The sequence below is a fragment of the Ursus arctos genome, unplaced genomic scaffold (assembly GCF_023065955.2).
Source record: "Ursus arctos isolate Adak ecotype North America unplaced genomic scaffold, UrsArc2.0 scaffold_18, whole genome shotgun sequence".
Classification (NCBI taxonomy): Eukaryota; Metazoa; Chordata; class Mammalia; order Carnivora; family Ursidae; genus Ursus; species Ursus arctos.
The window spans coordinates 1,655,222-1,682,940 of record NW_026622852.1 but is presented as its reverse complement, the minus strand read 5'-3'; the positions used below and the strand labels follow the sequence as shown (position 1 = coordinate 1,682,940).

Sequence of the window (27,719 nt, the reverse complement as noted above, 5' to 3'; positions counted from 1 at the left end):
GGTCAAATTCAGAAAGTTCTTAGAAGGACCAACTGTATAATTAAGAGCCTAATTTAACAGGAAAACCAGGATTAGTCACAGAACAAATATTCAACCATTACACAATATTTTCGCCCACTCAAGAATTTATCAACACATTATAATACACTGATTTTCCATACACATTATGGACGTTGCTTTCTATGCAAAGTTAGTACAGATAATGACTGCATAGTGGAAAACAGTCCCTCATTCAAAGTTACATACAGATAATTTAGCTTGACTGAAATATTTCTTTCAGAAAGAGACAATTCTAATAATTTTGTCTATGTGAAAACAGTGGGGGGAAAAAACAAGCCACAAACCGCCTGGACATGTGTAAAATAAGAATGAACAGTCAGATTCCTCAGGTATTACATATCACCTTTGGCCTTTAATAAACTATTATTTACTCAAACTGTCTATCAACCCCCTTTTCCCACATTGCTCTTTAGTAGCAGGTGTCTGTCAATTTTCTTTGGCCCAGCCTTATCAGCTGTTATCAGTGAGTGGTTTGCAAACATGAATGTGCAGAATCACCCAGAGGACTTCCTAAAACAGACTGCTGGGCCACCCCAAGACTGATTCATTACATCTGGAGTGAGCCCAAAAACTTAAATTTCTAACAACTGAAGCTGATGCTGCTGGCCAAGGAATATACAGAGAACCACTAGTCTAAGGGCAGTGATTCTCAACCACAGCTGCACGTTAGAATCACAGGGGAACTTCTGTAAACACCAATGCCTGGGAGTCCCTCAGAACAATCATACTAGAAGTTCTGGAGGTAAGTCCTAGACAACTAATGTGTACCCACGGTTGAAAACAACTAGTCTGGTTAATTAAAATAAGTCTAAACCAAATCTACTGAGAACAGATACTGCTTAATACAAAAGCAAGGTAAGATTTTTTAGCCCTTATCTGTTGATAAAGCAGCCAAATAAGGAGTCAAGATTAAATTCAGTATGGTGGCCTCAGTTGCTTACATACCTAGGGTTAAACTCAACAGAAGTTGTATGTATGCTGCCTGCCTTAAAACCCGGGCAAAGTCTAAGGTTAAGTCTTTAGGTCATACAAAATGGTTGACCTTTGAAGACAACAGAAACATAGGTTACTATCAATCCCATGTACCAAGTTTAGGCTGAGTAGCAATACTGCATATTGGCTAACTCTTGGCTCTGGAGTCAGAGCATTTAATAGATGTTACTCTTGGCAAGTTACATAATTAAGCCTTGGTATCTTCGTTTGGGAGTTAATGAAACTAACACTGTAGTTATGCTAAAGATCACAGGGGCATCCATGTAATAAGCTAGACGAGAGTCTGGCACCTAAGACTGAACATAAGCTAAATCACTGTAAGCTATGCCACACACATACTACCCAGACATTAACCTACCAGAAACACTAAAGAAATTATTGTCCTTTCCAAGTCCACTTCTTCCCCTTCAGTCAACATCAGGGTGTTTACTCTTACAAGATTATAGTCACACCCTTATGAATTTAGATGTTCAGGACTGTTCGTAAGTGTTAAACTTTAAATACCTTACCTACAGAGAGAATAATTAATGGAAATAAATACAACTTTTAAAAAGCTATGGAGGTATATAGTACAACTTACTATGAAACAAGGGAAAATTTCATGTTGTCTCTTAATTGACTGCTTAGCCATTTCATGATTTATAAATGCCTGTATTACCCTTGACTTTTGCTCATTTCTGAATCCCCCCCTTTTTTGGTCCAAAATACCACTAAAAACACATTTTCATCAGGCATAGTCTCTCCCTGGTAATCATGGCTTTAAAGGAAAAATGGTAGCTGCCCTCACAGCCATGCTGTACATTTCCGTTAACCGGGTACTTTTTAAAAACCGTAAAGAGGATTTCAGAACTCCTTGGAATCTAAATCTCTTAAGTATAAATTTAATATTCCTATTGCCAACTCTTTCCCTCCCAAGTACTTACTACGTTGGTTGAGTTGTAAAAATACAAAGCCCTTGCTAAGACAAGGGTGACAACAGATAAGTGGTATAAAATAGCAATTAGGAAAAAACCCCCCAAATACCTACTTTGTACCAGGCACTTTGATGTTAACACCACGTCTGCTCTATGTTATTTGCAGTAAAATGTGAATCATAAAGCTGACAAGCCTAATCTAGGCCTTATGATTAATGAACTACAAGATCTTTACTAGAAGCCTTCGGCAATTCAGTCTATGTCCATCAAAGAATCTACAGAAAAGGGACCTTAATGGGGCATCTGGGTGGCTCAGTCGGTTAAACGTTTGCCTTCAGCTCAGGTCATGATCCCAGAGCCCCGGCATCGGGATTGAGCCCGGAGTGGGACCGCCTGCTCAGCTGGGAGTCTGCTTCTCCCTCTCCCTCTGCTCCTCCCCCTGCTAGTGCATGCACACGCGCAGCCTCACTCTCAAATAAAATCTTAAAAAAAAAACTGCACACACAAAAACCCGTACAAACAGTAAAACTCTTAAATCTTAAATTACTTCAGATAAATCTCAATCTGTTTATGAATTTACAAATGTTTTAATCTTTAATTTTTGAAAAGAAAAATGAAGATTAGGAAAACAAATTTATGTTTTAGAACCATGTCTACCACTAGATTTTATCTGGCTTTTTGGGGTTCCTTGGTCCCATGTACCTCCCTGCCCTGGCTAAATGACAGCCTGCTCAAATTATATTACTACACTCAGAGGTTGGGAGGTATGATTTTGAATTAAGCAGATTACTTTCAATTTACTCTAACAGGAGAGAAAGGAGGTTAGTTCACTGAAGGAAATGACAACACTTAATCAGTATCAAAAATGGAATGGGATGGTAGCCTGTAAGTACTTAACGTCTATTTAAGTGAGCTTAAGTCCAAAAAAACTGAGAACTTCTGCTGCAGAAGTAAAAATTATTCTAAGTTAGGGCTCACTTAATCCAATCACTTAAACTTTATAAGTTCTCTTTGCGATGTAACATCTCTACTAATTCTCCCAGTCTATGTAACTGAAGATGGCCAATGCCTGTTTATTGCTCACTGTTCAGGGCAGACCATTCTCTCTCTTTAGAGATTTGACTGAAGTTTAGGTTATCCTAAATTTACCATCTATGTTGTAAAGAACTTTCTTCAAAACAGTACTTTTAAAATGTGAATGCTATCATGATCCATGTCTTTTTAAGCTAAATATTTAGTTCCTTCAGTCACTTTTCATGATAATTTTACATTTTGGGTTCTACTCTGAAGATGCACCAGGTCCTGCTGATATTCTTAAAGCATGAGAGATGGCAAATAATATTCGAAGTAGGGAACAACCAGTAGTAACCTTACCCTGCTTATTCTAGCTATCTTTTGATAAAACATCCTTACAATATAACTATTTAATAGCCACATTCTATTGACTCACTTGGAGCTTACTACTAAAAAACAAAACAAAAACAAAACCACTTCAACAGCACTCCTCAATGCATCCTCCATACAAGGAATCAAGAACTTGTTTATTAACTTATTGAGCTCAACAGGCACTTTACTATAGTTTTTAACTTCCTTTTCCAATAACCATGAACTTGAACAGGATTTGTTATCATATCCATATTGGGTCATGATTCTTTCTAGGTGTATATCCCAGCCTTCTGTTACATGAGACTCTTATCCAAAAGCTCATCTATTTTATACTATGTTTTATATAGCCTTTTTCTCTTTTTAAAGATGTGAATGGCATTCACCTACCACTTAGGCTTTTGTCCTCCTATTTCTCAAAGACAGCTATCATATCTTTAAGTTGCCGGCAGTGAAACATTTAATTCTACCACATAAAAGTATTTAGGACAAATAATTTTAGTCTTCTTATGCATGTTGCTAATTTAGACTCTTTTACTAACATTTATCAAGACAAATTTCTCCTTCCAAAAACAAAAAACCAGCCAAATAAATGCAAAGGTATAGTGATTTGTGCCCTAACATTACACCAAACTCAGGCCTATCCCTGGAAAGTCTTACTCCAAAACCCCTAAAACTGTTAAAAATTTAATAAGCCTTAGTTCACTTACTGTTTAAAGATTACACTTATTTCTCTGCCGTGCCATTCTGTACAATACTTTTTGCCAAATAACTCTTCTATTCTCTAAGAAATAAAACTCAAAGCAAATCAAGAACTCTACCTGTTGACAGCAGGTATACAGACAACTACAGTCCCCAATACTCTTTGTCACAGCATTCACAAACTCAGAGATGGATTACTATCAACACACCAATTCTAATCCCTTTCTATCCCAGACTCGATTTACCAATATTGCCAGTTCTGGCCAATCCCAGATCTTAATATTCATTCAACTTGTTAGTTACATGATATTCTATTTATTGTATGAGGTCTCATTTGAAATAAGGTTGGCAAGTTAGCTACAAGCACAGGAAGTAACAGAAAAGTAATGACTAAGGAGATCTACTTTTGGACCCTTTCTAGGCATCCTGGATATCTGGGTTAACACCAAAGTCTTTTATACCATTTTATTTAAAAAATAAATAAATAAATAAATAAAACCATTTTAGGATCTTGAACTCTTATACTGATAAAGATTTGGTAGCCTAACATTTTCTATGCATATTAAGGTTATCACTTGAGAAGTTCATTTACCGTGTTGAATAAATACTATATCTGCCTCAGTGGTAACTTTAATACTAGAATTTTGAAAACAGGTTTAAAAAAAAAAATAATCAATTTTAGAATCTCGGCCCTCAAGACAAGTTAATACTGTTTCATAAAAACATTTAAAAACGGGACGCCTGGCTGGCTCAGTCAGTTAAGCGTCTGCCTTTGGCTCAGGTCATGATCCCCAGGTCCTAGGACCGAGTTCTGCATGCGGGTCCTTGCTCAGAGCGGAACCTGCTTCTCCCTCTGCCTGCCTCTCTCCCTGCTTGTGCAGTTGTGTACATGCTCTCTCTCTCACAAATAAATGAATAAAATCTTAAAAAATTAAAATTAAAAAAAAAAGAACATTTAAAAACATTTCATGGGGAGGCGGGAAGGGAGTAACTGCTGGGTATAGGGGTTTTTTGGGGGAAGGGATAAAAATGTTCTAAAATTGGTTTGTGGTAATGTACAATCCTGTGAATACACTAGTAACAGTGAATTGTACCCTTTAAATGAGTAAACTGTGTATGTGAACTTTCTCAATAAGCTATTTAAAAAATATTTCAACCTCATCCTAATAGCTCTACTCTACATGTTATTACATACCAAAAAAACAAAAACAAAAAACCCCAAAAAACAAAAAAACAAAAACTAGATCACAGAGGAAGAGACAAAGAAACCCTTACATACTAAATTAAGCCAGGCATCAGGATTCCAAAAATAACAAACCACTTAGGAGCCAGAGATGACTGAGCATTAAGCAGCCCTTATTACAACCAGCAAAAGGGTAACAGACTGAATATGACCCCTATAAGATTTCTTCGGAAAGACTTATTTGAAAACTATCTTGAAATGGAAGGCTTTGCTTCTATAAACAGAAATACGAACGAAGTCCTCAATAGCATGAGCACTTACTCATCATACTCGATATGATAAATAACGTCTTCATCAGCAGCAACAGAGTCTGAATTAGACGTAGAGGGTACATTGTCCAATTTATTTGCATTCTCTTTGGAATTATGATTTACACTTCCATTAGTCCTTTTACAAGAACTGCCATTCTTCAGTGGAGTTTTGCCACGTGAATGTCCATCAGAAGCTCTAGTAACACTACGTATACGGGCTTCAAACCAAGCACCAAGGCCGACATCTCTGGCATCCACCAATTCATTTACCTAAAAAAAGTTTAAAATTAGTTAATGAAGCTTGATTTCATCTATTGCTTCAAAAACCATATAATAACCCAAGTTATTCTGAGTTATCATGGTTAACATTTGCAGCTATTCCTGTTTAAAGTAATTAGAAAGATTAGATCAGAACTATTTTTTTTGGATTATACTGTCAAATCTGTTATTTACTATTATGAAAATTAACTTTCCTTCCAATTTTGTTCAATGAAATAGATATTTTCTTTACTCCTTGCCTGGGTCTACATTAGACTTTTAAAAATATCATTCTTGTGTACCTAAATGTTGTTCTAGCAAGTCATTAAATAAGAATGTCACTTAGTGAAAATCCGGGACTTCATAGTATTGCGGATGTTATCCTAGAGATAACTTATAATCAGTCTAACAGAAAAAAGTATCAGAAGAAACCTGAACATGGGGGAGTTATGCACATGTATAAAAGGAAGAATCTAGTAAATCCATCTATACAAAATGGGGTAAGTTCTAGCACCAGTTAATAACTCACTAGCAAATGCATTTAGTACCTCAAAGTAGAAAATAAAGGGAACAGAGCTGTAAGATGCAAAATAGATGTATTCAAGTCTAGTGCATACTCCAGAACTAAAACATGCTGACAAGAGGAAAACAGTGGATTAGAAACCATGCATATCAGAAAAGAGTTACAATATGGAAGCTGGTTAAGTAGAACACAAAACAAAACAAAACAACTCTCCTAAAATATCTGAGGAAATTGGTCTAAAGGTGAGGCTCTTTCAAGAGCAATAACCAAGAGACCTCCCCCTTCAGCTTTTTTTCATTTTTTAAAAGCCCTTTGAAAGAAAAAAAAAAAAAGACATCATTAATACAAGATGATCATCTAATCAAGCTAATTCTTCCTGAGGGTATTAGAGACCACTTAAGGTATACAACAGAATTCTGACAGATGGTATAGCTTGGGACCAGGGTGGAGTTTATACCAAAAGTTAAATACCCATATACTATGCAAGTCTCTCTTTAGGCTTGTCTAACTCTAACAAGCTTAATAATTCCTCTTTTACAAGAAATGAAAAGCTCTGACAAGTTAACTTGCTCCAAGTGAAAGCTAATGAAATGTAAAGCTAGAATTTGCAGACATCAACCTTGAAGCTTATATTCTTGCCACTGTATTAGGAACCTGATGAGAAGATGACAAGATAGATAAATAGGAACTTCAAAGGTTAAGGGATGAAATATGGTATTAAAAGATAAAATCAAAGATGAAACACAGTATATATTACTTAATTAATCCATGCATTAAATGGACACAAGTGCTTTTCTCCCTTAACAGTCACTGAAAGTTTAAAGACATACTTACAGGCAACATTAGCTAAAGCAAAAAAATTAATCAATGTTAAGGTCAATCATACTTGGGACAATAATCTGAGACTACTCTTTCATAGCAAATCAAAATGTAACGTTTTATGTAGCACTATGCAATTATATAGCAGACAATAGGGCATACAGTTCATACTGAAATAGGTAACAGAAACATAAGGCAATCTGAAAATACTCCATTGCATATTCATGACATGTAAGAGAATTTACTATCTCATAAAAGGCAGGACATTGAGTAAAACAACCTTAGACTTACAACTGTAAACAAATTCTGCATTTAGTTAACTACTCATGACAATGCATATAAACTGGGTGAGAAAAAATGCTTTTAAATTAAAAAGGATTTTGCACATTACATAGACATACTGAATTAGGTCAAATTTGAATGGGTCAAATGCATGCAAGAGATTAAAGATTCTTTGTAAAGCCTGGGTTTTGATTATGGTTAGGAGGATAATCCAACTTATATGAATAACAAAAAAACAGGATACTGCCAAGGTAATTTCTTTGATTTCATGGTAATCCAGTTGAAAATTAAAAACTGAATAAAGTTATGATATGCTATGATAAAAAACCCTGTGTAAAGTAGGTCTAGAGGGAACATATCTTAACATAATAAAGGCCTTAAATGAAAAACCCACAGCTAACATGTTACTTAATGGTAAAAAGCTGAGAACTTTTCCCCTAAGGTCAGGAATAAGACAAGAATGTCCGCTCTTGCCACTTTTATTCAACTTAGCATTGGAAGCCCTAGCTACAGCAATTAGACAAAATTAAAAGGCATCCAAATTGGTAAGAAAAAAGTAAAACTCTCATTATTTGCAGATGACATACTATATATAGAAAGCTTGAAAGACTCCACTAAGTAACGGTTAGAATCGATAAAAAAATTCACAGTAAAGTCGCAAGATACAAAAATCGGTGTACAGAAATCTGTTTCGTTTCTATACACTAATAATGAAGTGGCAGAAAAATTAAAACAATCCCATTTAACTAATTTAATTTAATCCCATTTAATTAAAACTGCACCAAAACCAGTAAAATTAACTAGGAATAAAGTTAGCCAAAAAGGTGATAGCCCTGTACTCTGAAAACCATTAACATTCCAGTGTAAGAAAATTAAAGATGACACAAAGAAATGGGAAGACATCCCATACTCATGGACTGGAAGAGTATCATTAAAATGTCTATACCACCCAAGGCAATCTACACATTCAATGTAATCCCTATCAAAATACCAACATAATTTTTCACAGAGCTAGAACAAATAATCCTAAAAATTTGTATGGAACCAAAAAGATCTCAAATAGGCAAAGCAATCTTGAAAACGAAAAAGTTCTATTACAAAGTGGCAGAATTAAAACAGTATGGTACTGACACAAAAACAGACCACAGATCAATGGAACAGAAAACCCAGAAATAAACCCACGATTATATGGTTAATTAATCCTCAACAAAGGAGGAATAAATACCCAAAGGAAAAAGATGTTCTCTTCAACAAATGGTGTTGAAGAACTGGACAGCCACATGGAAAATAAAACTGGACCACTTACTCTCACCGTACACAACAGTAAACTCAAAATGGATTTAAGACCTAACTAAATGTGAGACCTGAAGCCATCAAAAACCTAGAGGAGAGTACACGCAGTAATGTCTTTGACATCAGCTGTTGCAATCTCTTTCTAGACATGCCTCCTGAGGGAAACAAAAGCAATATAAACTATTGGGATTTTATCAAAATAAAAAGTTTCTGCACAGCAAAGGAAACAATCAACTCAAACGCAACCTACTGAATGGGAGAAGATATTTGCAAATGACATATGCAACAAAGGATTAGTATCCAAAATATATAAAGAACTGATACAATGCAATATCCAAAAATCTAATAATCCAGTTAAAAAATGGGCAGAAGACAGATGGCCAACAGACCCATGAAAAGATGCTCAACATCACTCATCATTAGGGAAATGCAAATCAAAACTACAAGGAGATACCACCTCACACCTGTCAGAATGGCTGAAATCGAAACCACAAGAAGCACCAAGTGTTGGTGAGGATGTGGAGAAAAAGGAACCCTCTTGCACTGCTGGTGGGAATGCAAACTGGTACAGCCACTGTGGAAAACAGTACAAGTTTCCTCAAAAAATTAAAAACAGAACTACCCTATGATCAAGTATTCACACTACTGGATATTTACCTGAACAATACAAAAACACTAATTTGAAAGGCTTTATGCACTTCTATGTTTATAGCAGCTTTACAATAGACAAGTTATATATAGAAGCAGCCCAAGTGTTCCTCGATAATGGATAAACGGATACACATACGTATGTATGTACACACACACACACACACACACACACACACACACACACACAGGAGTATTATTCAGCCATAAAAAAGGCTGAAATCTTGCCATTTGCAACAACATGGATAGAGCTAGAGTGTATTATGCTAAGTGAAATAAGCCAGTTAGAAAAAGAAATACCATATAATTCCACTCATGTGGAATTCAAGAAAATAAACAAAGGGAAAAAGAGAAACCATGAAACAGACTTATTGCACACCTGAAGCTAATATAACTATGTTAACTATACTGGAAGTAAAATAAAAACTTTAAATAGAAAAATCTAAATCTCTCTACATTTAATAAATAAATTGAATTCTTAAATAAAAACCATCCTACCACCACAGGGGGAGGGGGGGCTCACAGACAAGTTGTTTACTGCCTCTTTCTATCTAGAAAGAGGTAGTCTATCCTTAGTCAGCAGGTACCTCCCCCAAAGATGTCAAAACATAAAAGATACAGGAAAACATATTAATGGGGAAGGAGTGTCTGAGCTAAAGTTATGAGATAAAGTTAAAAACAAACACAATCACATAAATGTTAACTAAAGATCTGGATTTATTCATATAAAAAATATGGCCACATTTAGAGAAGAATCTTCCATAGCCAAGTAGGTAAGAGTTGGGGGGGGGGGGGGAAGGAAGTATGGGAGGCAAGGAGAAATCATTAAAAAATGAAATACCAATAAATACTGGAGAACTTACACTTACTCTATTGGGTATACTTCTAAGCATTTTATATGTTCCACTTAAAACACACCAGCTCTCTCATTTAAGAACTAGCTCCTAACTTAGGTCACACACACACACACACACACACACAGCCCCCAAAAACCCTACAGCAGCTCTGCAGATAAACCTAGGTTTAAGTTTGTGTTTATCATCTACTAGGTATATAACTGAACTTGAACAAATTATTTAACCTGTCTCAGCCTCAGCTTCTTTATAAAATAACATACTTTGCTGTGTATTAAGAGATTAGGTGACTAAAGCCCCATGATGTGCCAACCTGGCAAGTATAGGCACAAATGAAACAACAGTCTCCTTCCGCTAAGTATCAATATGCACAATTTTAAGACTCATTAAATCTCAGTACAATCTTAATACCATGGTCTTCTTAGTAAAGATATTAGCAATTCACTGTTACATATATTACCTCCTTTAATAACTACAATACAAAGTGCTTATTTTCCAATGAGGTACAAAAGGAAATACAGTGGTCCTCAGGAGATACACAGCTTAGCTAGATATCAGCTAAGCTGATAAAGATTTCTCTGACTTTGAACATGACTCTCATTTTATGTTTTTTCTAAAAATTTACAAATACAACACAATGTGGTTCCATTTACATAAAGTTCAGAAAGAAAATAAAGGATGCACACATAGGTTAAAGGTTATTAAGAGGTTGTTAAAGGGTAATGATAGGATCAAGTTAATCAAAAGTGAAGAAATGACTACTTAGAAATTTGGGTATCAGTTATAACTAGGGAGGAAGGAGTAATAATCAAGAGGGGGCCCATGGGAAGTTCCTGGGGTACTGCTTTTGTATTTCCTAATTTGTTGGTATTTACAGACATTGACTTGCTATTTCACTAAGCTCTACTTTTTTGTATTGTCTATTATGTTTCATATTCAAAAAGGTTCAAAATCAAACAGCACAGTTGCGCTGTATTACAAAAGATAGGAGATATTAAAATATCCATGACTTTTACTTAGTATTGAGAAGTTTCCCCTTTCCTTTATTTCCTGTAATGAACATCAGAATATATGTAAAAAGTTTAACTTATCTAAAAAAGTTAACTTATCTACACTCTAAAGCCTTATTATCCTCATTGTAGAGTTTAGGCCAAGATGACAGTCATTTCAACAGTAGGATCTATTGTGAGTTATTCAAAGCTTCCACATCCAAAAAACCAGAATTAAACTCTATTTAGATATCAGAAGTCCACTTTGTTTGAGAAAATTACCTCCCAGAGACCATGGAAACAGCTGTAGCCAAGGCTCCACAAAATCTTCCATAGGCTCTCTGAGTGTGATATTTTCTTACAACATATGAAAAGATAACTGAACATTTGGTCAGTTTCAGACATCAAATAGGGCAAAACAAGAATGATGGTGGACAAGAACTTCAGTTTAAAATTCTGTTTTTTTAAATAAAATAAAAACAAATTAAATAAAATTAAAATTAAAAAACAAATAAAAAATAAATTTTAAATAAAAAAATGTTTAAATGTTTACCTATGCCAGTTTTGAGAAATACTGACTTGAAAATTCACTTTTTGTATCCACTTGCATGAGGTCCAAGGAAAATTTTAGGCAAAAAGGAAAAGCCCCAAATCTGTTTGCTCATCCATAAAGCAATTTTAATTATAGAAAGCCCTATGTCTATAAAAGGAGAATCTTTACAAAGCACAAGTGACATAAGCGGGAATTCAAGATAAAGGCCAAAAAAACCTCCCAATTTTAGTGATCTAGGAACAAATTAAATTTTGATATACTATTCATAGACTTGCTCAAAGGAAAATATTCAAAACAAATCATCTTAAAAGTAGCAGCTTCTAAGGGTTTTCAGGTTAGCCAAAGGTAAATTTTAATAATTTCTGTGAAAGCAGGGGACAATATCATTTGTTTATCCTTCCATCTCTAATAGCTAGTACAAATATATACGAGATAACCAAATATTCATCCAATGGACGAATTATCCAGAAATAAGCACTTCCATGCTAAAAAAAAAAAAAATCAGGGGCACCTGGGTGACTCAGTTGGTTAAGCATCTGCCTTTGGCTCAGGTCATGATCTCAGAGTCCTGGGACTGAGCCCCATGTTGGGCTCCCTGATCAGTGGGGAGTCTGCTTCTCCCTTTGTGCGTTTGCACGCACACGCAACCAGGTGCTTGCTCACGCTTGCGCTCTCAAATAAAAACCAGTGAAAATTTCAAATACCTATGACAATTACTAAGCTTCATCAAAAAAACAAAAAACCCAAATCTGTTAGCCTCTTCAACTAATAAGTTAAATGCAGCTCTGATTAAACATTACAAACAACAGTATAGCCTTTTGTGAGTTTAAGTTCCAGATTTCATGTGTTTCTAAATGAGGAAAGGAAGACAATATAAAACTTATTATATCTGTACAAATGGGAAGAAGCGGAATTGGAATTTGAAAGCAAGTCTGATGACAAAGCTGAATTTCTTAACCTCTGTGCTATATATTAATACAAGTTATAAGGGTTCTTTAAAAAGCAAGGTATTAGAGAGGTGACTGGCCAAGTCAGTAAAGGAGGTGACTCTTGATCTTGGGGTTGTGAGTTCAAGCCCCACAATGGGTGTAGAGCTTACTTAAAATAAAACAGGGGTACTTGAGTGGCCCAGTTGGTTAAGCAGCCAACTCTTGATCTCAGGGTAGTGAGTTCAGGCCTGCATTGAGCTCCACGCTGGGTGTGGAGCCTACTTTAAAAAAAAAAAAAACCCAAACATATAACAAAAAACCACTCCTGTGTCCTATAAATAAAATCCTCTTTAAAAAGAAACAAAAGCAGGAGCGCCTGGGTGACAGTTAAGCATCTGCCCTTGGCTCAGGTCCTGATCCAGAGGTCCTGGGATCAAGCCCTGTGTCGAGCTCCCCGCTTATGCATGTTCTCTCACCCAAACATTTTTAAAAAGTTAGTACTTTATCTACTACTTCTAGTACCTAACACTGAAAAAAAGCACAGATCTGCTGAGAGAAGTAAGTTTCTCAAAATGCTCTTTTGAATTAGGTTGGAGATATGGCAGGGTACGGAGAAATATGCTCAACAGAATGTAATACAGTTGAGAGAGCACAAGCCCACAAGCAGGGGGTGGGGGAGAGGGAGAGAATCTCAAGCAGATTCTGCGCTGAGTGCAGAGCCAAATGCAGGGCCTGAGATCATGACCCTGAGCCAAAACCTAAAGTCAGACTGCTTAACTGACTGAGCCACCCAGGCACCCCTACTTAACTAGGCAGCCCTACTTAACAGAAAGAATTTAAGTTGACTAGAAATTCTTAACCTTAAGTTCAGACCTATGGATACCTATATAAACTGGCCCTCTTTGAAAACAAATTCATGCCTTCACTGCCCAAAACATATTAAGCCAAAAGCAGCAGCTTCTGAACTATTGCCCTTAACCAAATAGTTAAAATAATGTAAGCTTAATATACAGATGGCTATATACTTATTGATAAGGGATATATAGGAGTTCTTATACATACATACATATACTTCCTTAGTCTGTCAGCTGGGGGCCCTAAAAACAACGATACTCTAGTAGCAAAGAACATACCTAGACTCTAGATCTTGGTTTCTAATAGCATTCTCCAATTAAAAGAATCAAGGCTCCTTGAAGAAATGGTTGATTCCAGGACTGCGGCAAGAAATAACTAAGATGAGCCTGGTGCATCTTCTAGTTCCAGAAAGTGCTTCAACAAAAGCAACAAAACACCCCCACAATAATGGAGGTATATCAAAGGGACACAGAGGGGAAAATATCCCTACTGATGTGAATGACTAACTCAATAAATGGGGGAAAAGAGACAAGTCTCCCATGTAGAACTCCCAATACATTCTGTAGATAATCCACCCTCAAGAAGTGGAGTTTGTAACTAACCCACCTCCTTATCTGTGGGCAGCATATAGGGACTTCATCTCAAAGAATACAGTATGAAAAAGGGGTAGGGGAAGAGTAACTTCAGAGTGAAGGAACTTGACAAATGCTACCTCATCAGCCAGGTGATTACAGTTCACATCAACAGTATGGTAAGTTACTACTGATGTAAAAATCTAACCTATAATTAGCACATAGAATGTTGGTAGTTTGTACCCTAGATAGAATGTGATAAAAATAGCACTTTACCTCTGTGGTCTTCCTCCAAAAAATATGTAAATCCAGTCTAATGATGAGGAAAATAAGATGAATCCTAATAGAAGGGTACTTTACAAAATATCTGACCAGTACTCCTCGAAAATGTCAAGGTCTTCAAAAACAAAGTCAGTCTGAAAAACTGTCACAGCCAAGAGGAACCTAAGGAGATTCAACAACTATTTAGTATAGCACTAATGTAAATATAATGTGGCATCCTAGATGGGATTCTGGAATAGAAAAAGGATGTTAGATAAAAGCTAAGGAGATATGGTTCATTTATAACTAATGTATCATATTAATGTAAAATATTAGTTAACAAGGCAAACCAGAAGTGGGATATATGGAAACTCTGTAGTATCTACCCGATTATGCTATAAATCTAAAATTGTTCTAAAACAAGTTTATTTAGAAAACAGAGGGGCGCCTGGGTGGCTCAGTTGGTTAAGTGTCTGGCTTCGGCTCAGGTTATGATCCCAGAATCCTGGGATCAAGCCCCGCAGTGGGCTCCCTGCTCAGCAGGGAATCTACTTCTCCCTCTGTCCCTCAACCCACTCTTACATTCTCGCTCTCAAATAAAATCTTAAAAACAAACAAACAAAACAAAAAACACATAGAAAATACTGTTTACTCAGAGGGATGATATCAGTAGGTGCTGTAGACAATATGGAAATAGACATTAAGAATTCTAAATTCTGGGGCACCTGGGTGGCTCAGTCAATTAAGTGTCTACCTTTGGCTGAGGTCACAATCCTGGGGTTCTGGGATGCAGCCCCTCGTTGGGCTCCCTGCTTAGCAGGGAGCCTGCTTCTCCCTCTCCCTCTGCCCCCCACTCCCTGCTGTGCTTGCTCACGCTCTCTCAAATCTTAAAAAAAATTCTAAATTTTGAATACATAAATAGCATTGTTTTAGTTGATAGAAGTCTTGCCCATGTCATGTAACTTTATTCCCAGACTCTACATTTTATTATAAAGTTTTTTCTTTTACTAAATGATTATAGCAAGGAAAGCTATTAGTATTTAAAGAACCACCTTACTGATTGCTTGTAACACTCTAATATGTTTATCTTCTTAGCTTTTCCAGATAGCCATAAATAATAACTTTGCATTCTCAATATTTACACTTTGTTGTTCTCCTGCCTATCTCCATGTAGAAAGATGTTAAGTAACAGCATTAACTGGCTTCCTCGTCTGACTCCTGTCTTTAATGAGAATGCTTCTGGCTTTTCCCCACCATTAAGCATGATGCTGGTACAGTTTAAAATATTTGTGTATTCCATCTGTTCTACTTACGAAGGATTTTTTTAAAAAATCAGAAATGCATCTCTTTTTTAGATTAGATCGTTTGGGTTTTTTTGGCTTATTACTATGATGAATTATATTAATATTACTATATTGGGGGTTGGGTAAAATGGACAAAGGGGGTCGACTGTGTGGTAACGGATGGTAACTAGACTTTATGGTGGTGATCACCTTGTAGTGTATCGAATTATAAAGCTGTAAACCTGAATTTTAGAAGGCAAATTATAAAGCTATATACCTGAAACATCTCTATATTTAAAAAAAAAAAATTCAAATAACGATCTAGCCCACTTCTTGACAAACCATCCTTTGTCAAGGTATTATTCTTTTAACATACAGCCATAATTTTATTTGCTAAATATAACTTCAGTTTTACATCAATATGTAGTGATACTAAAATATAACAAAAAGCACACCAATATCAGTGTTATATTAAATTTAAAAAGCAATGGGAAGCTTTCCTTTTTTTAAGTTGTGGGTCAATTTAGATAATTATATTATCTATTCTTTAGAGGTTTAAGGTAATTCATCAGTGTAGCCATCTAGGCCAGATACTTTTGAGATATAGCTCTTGGCCAGTTTTCTTAATTCTATACATAGGATTTGTTTCCATTTTTCCTTATATCAAAAATTATCTTTATTTGCATTTTCTTCACTAATTTACTTCAATTACTAGTTTTTAATTTTTAGCCTTAAAAATGCTCTGAAAAATTGAGGCTTGGTCCCAATTTGTCCCAACCGCTAAGAATTAAGAAAATACAATCTTAAGGATAGGAGAGGATGAAGCAAAACTGTCATTCAATTATTTCTACAAAATTTACTAGAATTTGAAAATGTTGGTAGATACAAGGGTCAATAAATGTATCAACTGCATTTCTATATGTAGGCAAACATCACGATTTTAAAAGATAACCATTTATAATAGTATTAAAAATGCAACCACTAGAAATAAGATATGTAAAGAAAACTGATAAAGCTATCAAAGATCTAAGTTAGTGGAGACATCTATCATGTCCATGAATGAAGGACTCAACATCATAAAGTTGTCAATTCTGCAAGCTATTTTATAGGTACAATCCCCATCAAATCCTGTATTACTTATCTGTAGAGTATGACAAGCTAATTCTAAAATTTTTACATGCAAGTGTTAAAAGCTGAACACCAAGACATAGATTTGGGAGATATGGGATAGGGAGATAACAGTCTACTAGGCTACATACAGTACTTACAAGAGCACAAACATAGGGATACACAAGCAGACCAACAGAACACAGTAGAGAGCAATTTGGCAGTATCCTGTGAGTGAACCGGCACTTCCATTTCTAGGTAAAAATTCCTAAAGAAATTCTAGAACAGTGCACCAGGATACACAAAGAAGGTTCAAAACAGGTGGAACTGGGAAAAGCCCAAATTTATCTATTAATCATTGACTGACTATATTATGGCATGTTAATAAAATGAAAATCAAAGCTGAGAAAAAATAGAATTCTGTTAGATAAACTTCAAATATAGGCAAGACAAAACATTTTTTAGAGATAACAAAAGTAGCAACACTAAAACAAAAAAGATCAGAATAATCGGAATTAGTTTACCTCTTAAAGGAGATATGTTCTAGTAGTGGCTTTAAAAAGGAACTGGCATTATTCTACTTAACCTCAGTGGAATTACACAGGTTTTTGCTTTGTATTTTTAGGCTGTACTTACATTTTATACATTTATCTACATATTGCACAATTTTTAAAGACTTAGAAGTTAAAGTATCAATAGCTCAGTCTTTACTTTCAAATGACAATCAATCTTCACTTATTTGCAACATCCTAAAGAGACATCTGTATTTTCACAACTATCAAGTCCAAAGAAGACAACATACCTTATATAGCCCAATGCCAGGATCAATAAGAAAATCACAAGTTGATGTAGACGGCTGACTAGAAGGTCCCACCCTTGGGGTTTTCTTTACTTTAGGTGGGCTATTAGAACAGGGTTTGGCCTGTACATCAATCTGTTTAGATGTGCTAGGAAGATCAGGGTCTGGGCGAACTAGTAGCTGAATTATGTCATTCAGTCCAACATCATAGTCAAATAAAGTATATCCATTTTCCAACTGGAAAAAAAGGATAAAAAAAGATTAAAATGCTTCTCTCAAAACTTGATCTTTCCACATCTTTAGTTACCCAAATTATTAAAACTCACAGCAATACAATTTAGTGATCCTGAAACCATTCCTATTACTTTATGGCCTCTGATGGCAGCAGCATCTCAAGACCTCGATAAATTCTTGACAATCATTCCATATTAGCTATCAGGAAAATGAATAGCCAATGAAACCAAACATATATCATTGCTTACATGACTTCAACATGTAGGCAGAAAAACCCCAAACTTCTCCCCAAGTCTTATTTAAATTAACAGTACCTGAATCCACTGTAAGAAAGGTGAATTTTGAAGGTGAGTGGTTTTATGACCTGTGCTCATGAAGACATTTAACAATTTTATGTTTCTGAAGCACTGTCAGCAATTTTTTTTTTTTTTAAATCAAGCAGAAAAAAAATTAAAGCAGGAATTACAAGTGCTGGTCATGCTATTCCACTTGCCTGAAGTTCTCTAATTCTATCCATTTGTAAAGGTTGTCAAGTTGTATCATGAAAAGTCTTCCAGGATGAATAATGAATAAATTATCTTGCAACTTACCCATATTTTGGCAAGGTCTCTGCAATGGATTAAATTGTGACAACCCCTCCTCCCCATTATACTAAAGTCCTAATCCCAAATATCTCAGTATGTATTTGAAAACAGGGTCTTTATAGCAGTAATCAAGTTAAAATTAGGTCACATTGGGTGGGCCCTAATCCACTGTAATCGACATCCCTATGAAAAGTGTAAATTTGGACCACAGAAGATGTGAAGGCAGTCATGTGACTGGAGCATTGCATCTACAAACCAAGGAATTTACAAAGGATTCCTAGTAACACTAGAAGCTGAAGGAAACAAGGAAGGAGTCTCTATTAGAAACATCAGAGAGAACATGGCCCTGCTCATACTTTGAATTCAGACTCACAGCCTCTGGAAACAGGAGACAATAAATTTCTATTGTTTTAAGCCACCTAGGTTTTGGTGGCTTTGTTCCAGAAACCCTTGAAAACTAATAGTTTCCATTTTGTTTCTTTATAAAATTCAGTTGGCCATTTTACCATAATACAGTAAGAAAAACTCCTTGAAGATCAAAACTATCATTTCCCCAGAAACATCACCAATTTAACCACTGTTCATTTTTCCCCTCTTTGTATATAAAACCCGTCCTCGTCCTCAACTCCTTAACACAATAAGACCATATTTCCAAAGTCCACCAAAGGGAATGAATAAGTTTGTCCTTAAACGATAAACTTACAATATACTGGATAAATAATTTTAATTCAAGTGGTCCCAAAACACATCTAGCACAACCCTACATATTCTAGATATTCACAATTTTTACTACAATAAGTGATTAAACAATTCACAAATTTCCCAGTGGGGATATTAGACACTATCTCATAGGTTGGTTCACATGCTTATTCCAAAAAAGCCTAAGGAGTTTCCCAAGTCAACAAGCAAATAAGCCCTTACAGGGATTAGAAATTGTTAATATTGCTTACCTTCTTTAAAAAAAAGAAAAAGAAAAAAAGAAACACAACTCCCACCTAATCTTCAACTCCCAGAGAAAAATTCAAGGAGCAAAAAAACTATACTAAACATATAACTAAACATTCACACCTTCATTTTGACATTCTCCAATACCCCTTTCTCCCCAAAAAGTAAGACATACCAATTCTGAATCAGTTGAAAAAGTACAACTTGATTAAACATACAACTGTTGCACATTATGAATGTCCAAGTAGAAGAAAAAACAAACTTTTAACAGTATAGAACTGCAAAACAAACAAAAAACCCAGTAACACAATATGCAATTAACTGGAAGGACATCTCCCAAAATGAAGAAAGCTGTGAAGATGGTAAAATAATTGGAAATTCAAAGTGCTTCCACAATTTTCCTTTGAAATCTGAGGCACAAGAGTCAGAGGGACAGCGGGGACATTCTTATACTCAAATCCCTCTGACAAGTTTCTACTAAGTGACTGGCCAAAATAATATAAGCTGCTTCAAATGGTACTTGGTTTGAAAGGAAGAGCAATGTCTTCAGTCAGGAAAACACTAAGCATATCAAGGCATGAGGTCCTATTGTAGACGTTAGGCCCACATTAACATATAACTTTTCCTTCAATTATTCATGCTTGTTAAAACAGCCACTTTTACCCAGAGTATCTACTTCTCCCCTAATTCATACGTATTCTTCCAGTTTTCATAAAATAGTGATTACTATCCATTGCGTAGTAACTTCCACACAGCTAGGCTTTTGTGAATGAATTGCTACTTGAAAACTAGTGAAGTTCTCCCAAATTTAATTGAAGTGTAGACTGGAAGTTATTGCCACTTATATTATACCCCAAGTGGAGAAGGGATTGAATCACTTAGAAATCACAAACACCCGTGAGTTTCAGGCATGTAACCATAGTCCATCAGTGTCTCATAGCTGAAAATGTTTGGGAACTGCCATCCTAGAACATGGGAGTGCAGTATTTAAAATACTAGAGGGGCAAGAATGGCCCTAGAGTGTTTATTTTTGGGGTGTTTTTTTTTTTTTTTTGTTGGCCAGACTTCAGTCTTGCATGTATATGGGGTTGAAGTAAGAAATTCCAGGTAACAGGAAGAACTGCAACAGTGATGGGAAGTAAAACTAGGAAGGAAACACCAACTGGCAATAGCTGAGAAGGCAATGGGAGAGGTCATTCCCAAGGGGTTACTGATAACAATGCCCTCAACCTGCATCCCTTAACAACTTTCATGTATCTTTCATATCATATATATAATATAGATATGACACACACTTTCTCTCTCCCCTTTAAATAGGCAAATGCTTTTACTTTGTATTCCATGTAAAAATAAAGAATCCAGGGGCTTTTAAAAGGGTACTACTCAGTTTTCCTTCAGCTCTGGTTCATGTCCCACCTACAGTGGTATAAACAAAAGAATGAGGGGAAGTGACAGAATACTTTCAAAGTAGGAAAAGCTCTGGATTCTCAAAATATTTAGAGATCCATCAATGTAACTCTTCCTTAAAGACCTAATCCCCAGGATGCACGCTCAACCTCCCACAGTAATATCCAAGTGAGGTTACCCTACTCTAACCAGAACTTTTATAGCCCTGCAATTGCTGCCCTCTATCTTGACCCTCAAAAGTGGAGTCAATTACACAATTACTGTTTTTCAAATTTAATTTGCTAGAAATTACCTGGGGCCTTTGTTAAAAATTTGGATTCTACTTCAATAGGTGTGAGGCTCCCAGGTGAAGCTAATGCTGCAGGTCCTGCTGATTCAGGGACCATACCTTGAATAGTAAGAAATTAGGAGACTGACTATTCTTCAACATCCATTTTCAAACTCTGGTGGCCATCAGAATCTCCCATGGGGTCTTGTTAAATTCAACCACTTGCAATTCTGGGGTGGGTTGAGAACTTATAATTAATATCCACAAGTGATTCTGGTATATATCAAAGACTAAAAGCAACAAACCTAACATAAAAGGGGTGGGGAATAAAGGCAAAGGGTACCACCATTTACATCACAGATACTGTAAATTTGATTTATGACATTTTTCACTATGTGGTAGTAAAGGAGTGCCTTTTTCAAATAAGCACAAAGGCATTTTATAGGCTAGGGGCAGCCCTGTGATGCCAATCCAATAGTTGTCTGCTATAGACCTACTACTTTGTCCATGGACTGTGAACTCCAAAGAGTAAAAGAGAATGGAGGTAGTAACCACTGCCATGGCTGTTCCTCAGCTCACAAAGTAAACACAGCTGAAGCAGTGTCTTCCTTCTGTCTTCAGCTCAATGGGGCACCAAAGTTCCATTCCTCATCCTTACTGGTTTATAATTGAGCCGAAGAAATCAAAAGCGGTGAGTTATCAACTGTCCTGGGGGAAGAAGTACAAAAGGGTGATTATCCTCAACACTTTTTCCCTAAATCCGGAACAAGTTTCCTGGTTTACCGGAAGTCTACTTTGTTGACCTGAATTTAACTCAATTTCTACTTCTTCCTCAAGACAGCCAGGTGCCACGTTTTCTTTTAGTAGCATATTCGATAATTAGACTTTAGGAGTGTTTCCCAGAAAACACAATTCTCACGCTTCATTTCTATCTCTTGTAAAGTCAAAGTATCCCAGCAATTCATGTACTACTATATTCCTAGCTAGAAAATAAAATTCAGAAGACTTGATTACATAATTTTTATCTTTGACCAATAGATAAAAAGGTATCAGCAATACAAAGCTACATAGTGTTTAACACACATGATTTCAAAAGCAAAGTTTACAACTAAATTGAACACCTGTTTTTACAAGTCTAACAGTAAAGGATCAATATAAAACAGCGTCAGACACCTATCAAAGATGTTATCATTTATTTAACAACAAATTAAAATAAACCCTGACTCTTTCTCTCTCAGAGTATAATAATCTTGTTACTCTAACATTTCTGGGCAGTTTTTGAAGCTAAGCCTATGAAGGGAAGAAAAATATTCCTTTCAAATCCTTTGTGGCTATAGGAAAATGCTACTTCCACCAAATCAAAGAGTACATTTATTCCAAACCACAGAACTGAAGCCAAACTGTGGTCTATCCAACTGGAGAATGCCACCTTTCTAGTGGAGAAAAAAACGGAAAAACAAAACGAAACAAACTAACTAACAAAATTAGGTAGGCTTGGTCTCTAGGTATGGACCTGTCGGAGAGGAAAAATCTTCAATGGGCCAGAGCATGGCCATACCATACAACTACCAGAGACACCCACAGACACCCTCACTGCCAAAACCACTTTCAGCCTTCAAGTATGTACCGCTGGCTATGCTCCAGTTGCTGTTTTAAAAGCTTGTGTGAGGGGGACTACATCAGAAGGTGAGAAGCAAAAAGAGCAAAACAGTCTTTCATACTCCTTTCCATTCTGGGATTAACTCCCCTACCTTGCCTACACCTGGGAGTTTAAACCCGATGCCGAATTACATCAATAGCTCGCTCCTTCAGTCCAAGTCCCTAATCTTCAAGACAGATTCCAATTCTAGAAGAGAAGATGACGGAGGGGAGCCAGAAGTTTTGGAAACGCTTCGAATCTTTAGTGTGTTCAGACCCCTTCGCAGTTAAGAGTCAGAACTAGGGTTCCTGCCTAAGAGGAAGCGAGCTGTAAGTTTCCCCCCTCCTATTCGGAAGCCGGGAGCGCAGACGAGCCACGGAAGCAATGTGAGCCGTTAGCCGGGTCTGCGCTGCCGGGAGCCGGGGCTGTCGGCCCTCCCCACCAGCACTGTGGCATGGCCGCCAGAGCCCGCTGCCCTCCCCGCCTCCAGGGGCGCCGACCCCGCCGAGCGCGGGAAGCGAGGGAACCCAGGCACTCCGGCGGGCTGTACTGGCCCATTGAGAAAAGGGGGGGAGGCTGAGGTCTCCGCGCTCTGGGTGCCTCCGCCTCTGACCCTGCCAGCCGCACTTGCACTTTGGGGCTGATAGGGACCCCGCTGCGCCCCCTCGGCGGGCCCTGGGCCTGCACTCTGAGCCTCCCGGGCTGCCCACCCGAAGGGGAGCCAGGTGCTCTCTACGCGCGCGGCGGACCAAGCCCTCGGGCCCGCCCAGCCTACGCGTTCCGGCGGCGCCCTGTAGCCCTTTCCCCGGGCTTCCCGAGGGGTGCGGTGGGCACGCCTCACCTGCTTGCCCCGGTAGAAGAGGCGCTGGCACTCGGGCCGCACGTCGAACAGCGCCCACACCCGCTCGCGCAGCTCCTCAATTGTGGCTTTGCGAGACACGTCCTCAATGGTGCGCGTCTGGGAGCCGTCGATGGTGCGAACCTGAATCCACATCTTGGCGCCGGGAGAGGGGGCTGGCCCGGCTTTGTCTCCCCCTGCGTTCCGGACGCCGCGCCCCGCCCGGCCCGCTTCTCCAGCGGCTCCGGCTCTCCGCGGGCGGCAGGCGAGCGCGCACACAAACGAGGGAAACCGACCAGATGCCGGGACCCCACAGGAGGCGGCGACTCTTAACCCGCGCGCCTGCCCGGAGCTGAGAAGGAAAGGAAACCGGAACCAGACGCAGGGGCCGCCGCCACCGCAGCCCCCGCCTCACAAATAGGAAGAAGCCTTGTCTGCGCTGCACGGAGTGTTTACTTATAGAGCTCTAGCTCCCACATGGAGGTCACGGCGCCAACCCGGATCTCGCGAGATCGACGCCCGGCTCCGCCTTAAAGAGGAAGCAGCGGGGGGTGAGGGGGCGGGGAGGGAAGGCTACAGCCCCGAGAGAACTAAAATGGGCGGGTGCGGGGAGGGCGGGGTGGAGGGGCGGGGCTGCGGAGAGCCGTTACTCGCCCCTTCTCCAGCACCTGGGCCCTGAAAACGCCCTCTAGTCTGAAGGTTTCGCGCGGTTGCAAAGCTCACGGCACGGGTTCCCGTGTTAGTCCTGTGTTTGGGACCCAGGGCGCTAGCGACTCCTCAGGCCTAAGCGGATACGTTTCTGTGGTCTCAAAAACACATCCAAAATAAGCAACTCTGACGTGCACTTGTATGATCATGAAAATGGGGGTGCGGGCGGGTGCGGCCTAAATTTCTGAGAAAGCCCAGAAGGAACTGAGCTTGTTCTGCCGCGCTCAGCCGAACGCGGCCCGCCCCGCGGCCTGGCGGGACCTGCCGCCCGGGAAGGACCGAGGACGCTTCTGCTTCGGTAACTTCCTACCGGGCCCGAATTTCCCGCCGAGCCCGAATGCTGTCTTCGCGCGGAAACCTGCTTCCTGTGGTTTCCCGCGGCTGGGTCGAGGTGGAGGCTTCGGGTCCGCAGGCCGCTGGTCCCGCTGGTCCCGCTGGTATCGCCCTCTCTGACCCAAAGCTTTCACGCCTGGACCTTTGGCCACAGAGGTTTTGGTGTTGCCACCCGGAGGGCCGCTCGCCAGAATCGGACGTTTCTGTTTTCTGGACCTTGTTAGTGCGCCTTTGACCTAACGGATTGAAGGGGCATGGAGAACACTTACAAAGGATGCGTAACTACACATGTCAGAAGAAAAAACTCCAAAGACCCCGCCAGGAATAAATGATCAGAAATAGGCCCAACACAGGATTACCTAACAGTGGGTTTATTTAAAATGAAAATGTCTTCGTAAGAAGGAGGAGAGCATGTGAAAGTAGAGATATATAAAGGGATATAGATATAAAATAATACATGTAACAAAATTTGTACTTTATACTTGCCAAAATCCACAACTTGAGTATTCAGACTGGTGCTAATTATTACCGTAGAGGTAGAGCAGCAATTTTGTAATAACCAATTAAAATAATTACAAGTCTGGCGAAGTCCGGAAGTAACATTAAAAAAAAGGATGACCCAACATGGAAGAGACAGAAAACATGGAATACATACAAGTTTTTTGGGTCTCTGCCCTTGCTGAAAAATTCACATTCACTTATATTCTCTAAATATAATTCATCTTGTCTGCTCCTGATTTAAGTACAGCAAATATTGAATATTCATTACATGCGTAAATGAGATGATGGAGATATGTAAAGCACACTTCTAACCTGCCCCAATGAGGGATAGGTATTTGCTATTATAAGAATGTGCTCTACCCTTGTGAAGACATGTTAAGAGTTTCTTTAATTCCCTGCTACAGAGAATTTACAACCTAGTTCAGGTAAGATTTAGAAAAGATGAAAATACTAAAGAATTGTTGAGTACTAAGTAGTTTGTTGTCAGTTTAAACAGTAATTAGCAGTGAGAGAAGGGGGACCAGAATGATCTGGAAGTGTAAGGATAGGGGTACAACTTGACCTAAGTTAGATGGCATATTGTAATGGGGGCAGTATTTAAATGTTCAACTCATAGATTGAGAAAGATCTGAATTATAATCCCGGTTTTGATGTTTACTTCAAATGTGATCTTGGACCAGTTACCTGTTTTAATTTCCTCAGTGTAAAATGGTGTTCATAACATTTAATGAACGTATAGTGTTTAGCAGAGCACCCATCCCTTGGTAGTACACAATAAATTATTTTCATGCTATTATTACAGAGAGGATTTAGATAAGCAGAGAATGCCCAAAGAGAAGAGAATGGTTACCTACAAACAGAAGGTGTGCATTTTTACAGGTCAAAAGAGATTGCATATCAGAGAAAGGTTGACTAGATGGAGAAGGGTGGATGGTGAAGATTAGCATTCAAAGCAGATTTTGCAGGCAGCAGGGAGAAACTAAAATTTTAAGGAGTCCACTGATGTAATTAAATATGCATTTGGAAAGATAACAGAAGGAATTTTGAAGGATGCCTTAGGGAAAAGCTAAGGGACCAGTCAGAAAGTTTAGTGAAGAGGCAATTGTATCAATTTCAGTGAAAAATTGTGGCAGTGGATAAGAGAAGAAAAAGCAAATTCCAGAATATTCTAGAAAATCACGCCTACCAGACTTGTAAAATGTGTGACTATGAGGGATGTGGAAATGTGAAATGCTGAGACAAATTCCTGGGTTTCTAGTTTGGGAGAAAAATGGGTATCTTGGGTAGATGGTGATGCTTTTAACTGAACTAGTTGGAGATGTATAACTGACCATTGGAAATATAAATCCAACGTTTTGAAGGGAAGTAGAAAAGTTCTGAAAGATGAACTAGTCAAGACTTTGTGTACTCACCCCCATGAGGGGATTTATCCTTGTTAATGTGGTGGAGAACTCTTGGGGGAAAACTGTGAAAACTGGTATCTACTTCGACTGTATAGGATTTGTGTTAATCTAGGCAATATAGATCCCAAAGGATTGGTAGGACAGGACTTAGAGGTGCGAGACCCAGAAAAAATATATTTGTCCTGTGGAGACCAAATTAATTACTTCCTGAAACATAAGCTTATGTGTGTAGTAAGTTTCTTAGGATATAAATAAGTAATTGCAAATAGTGATTCTATATGTAACAAAATACACCCTTCTGTGTTTCTCCACACAGTACATACTATAAGTAAGGTTTCCCCTCTTTCCCTGCATGTTTTTTTGCCTACTTAGGAAGTTGTTCAGTTGAAAAAGCAAGATAGAAGTTCTCTGACAAAAAATAAAATATCAGACAGTTCTGATATAACATGCTTTATTATCACATAAGCAGCTAAAACAACTTGGATGTGAACAGGCAAAGAAAAGAGGAATTATTTATGGATCAAGAGCAAATACTGAAATTTATGCCATCAGTCATGATTCAAAATTTGTTCAACTCAGAACAGGCAAAACAGAAAAAGATAGATTTTTGAACTAATTATTCTAGACTCCTCACACCACAGAATATCTCCAGTTTTCTCACCTAACGTCCCAAAGTCAAGAACTTTCATGTATATTAAAAAAGTGAATTTCAATTGGCTCTCTGAAGCTACGATTATCACCTTTTCATCAGCACTTCTATGTTGGTGGTCTTCCTTTTGCTCCACCAGAGCCACTCTACCTGTTTGCTGTCCTAGAGTCCAAGGGCAAGGAACATATCAGTGGAATCAGTGCTCTCAGGCTTCCAGTTGAGTCTGGCCAGTGCGAAGGAAGCACAAATAGGAAACTAAAAGAATGAGGTCAGTATATTTATTCCTCTGGCTTTCCCCCTGAAAGTTCATCCCTAGCTGTTGTTGCCTTCCTGGGAAGTCACTACTCCTACTGACTCACTCTTCCATGTTTTGATAACCTTCCCTTTCTCTTGTTGCTTTGGGTCTACAGATTGTAACAGTTCTACATTCCTAGATTCATGCATATCCCTTCAGTTTCCTGTACCATGGCCCACACCCTTTCATTTGGTCCCTTGCATGTGTATGTGGGGGGGGGGGGAGGGTGTCATTAAAGTGCCTTAACTGAAGGTTTTGTTGTAATCTCTAGTGCTATTTCTAAAAGAACTACATGTTATGAGAAGTGAACTAAACACTTCATATTGTGACTCATTACTTAAATA

General features: G+C 38.2%; 1 protein-coding gene across 6 annotated transcripts in view; it reads right to left on the bottom strand.

Annotated features, from left to right (window-relative positions):
* Positions 1-23,988, bottom strand: part of UHRF2 (ubiquitin like with PHD and ring finger domains 2) — a 117,545-nt gene extending 93,557 nt beyond the window's left edge. For 5 of the 6 annotated variants that reach the window (XM_057313427.1, XM_048223117.2, XM_026506549.4 and 2 more), the window contains exons 1-3: positions 23,490-23,987; positions 17,575-17,808; positions 5,557-5,816 (exon numbers count right to left, since the gene is read on the bottom strand). In XM_057313427.1, coding sequence (XP_057169410.1) covers positions 5,557-5,816; positions 17,575-17,808; positions 23,490-23,642 — 647 coding nt within the window. In that variant the 5' untranslated portion in view covers positions 23,643-23,987. Of the gene's footprint in view, positions 1-5,556; positions 5,817-17,574; positions 17,809-23,489 lie in introns of all 6 variants that reach the window. The other variant, XM_057313428.1, reaches the window with a different exon arrangement.
* Between the last annotated feature and the right edge of the window lie 3,731 nt (positions 23,989-27,719).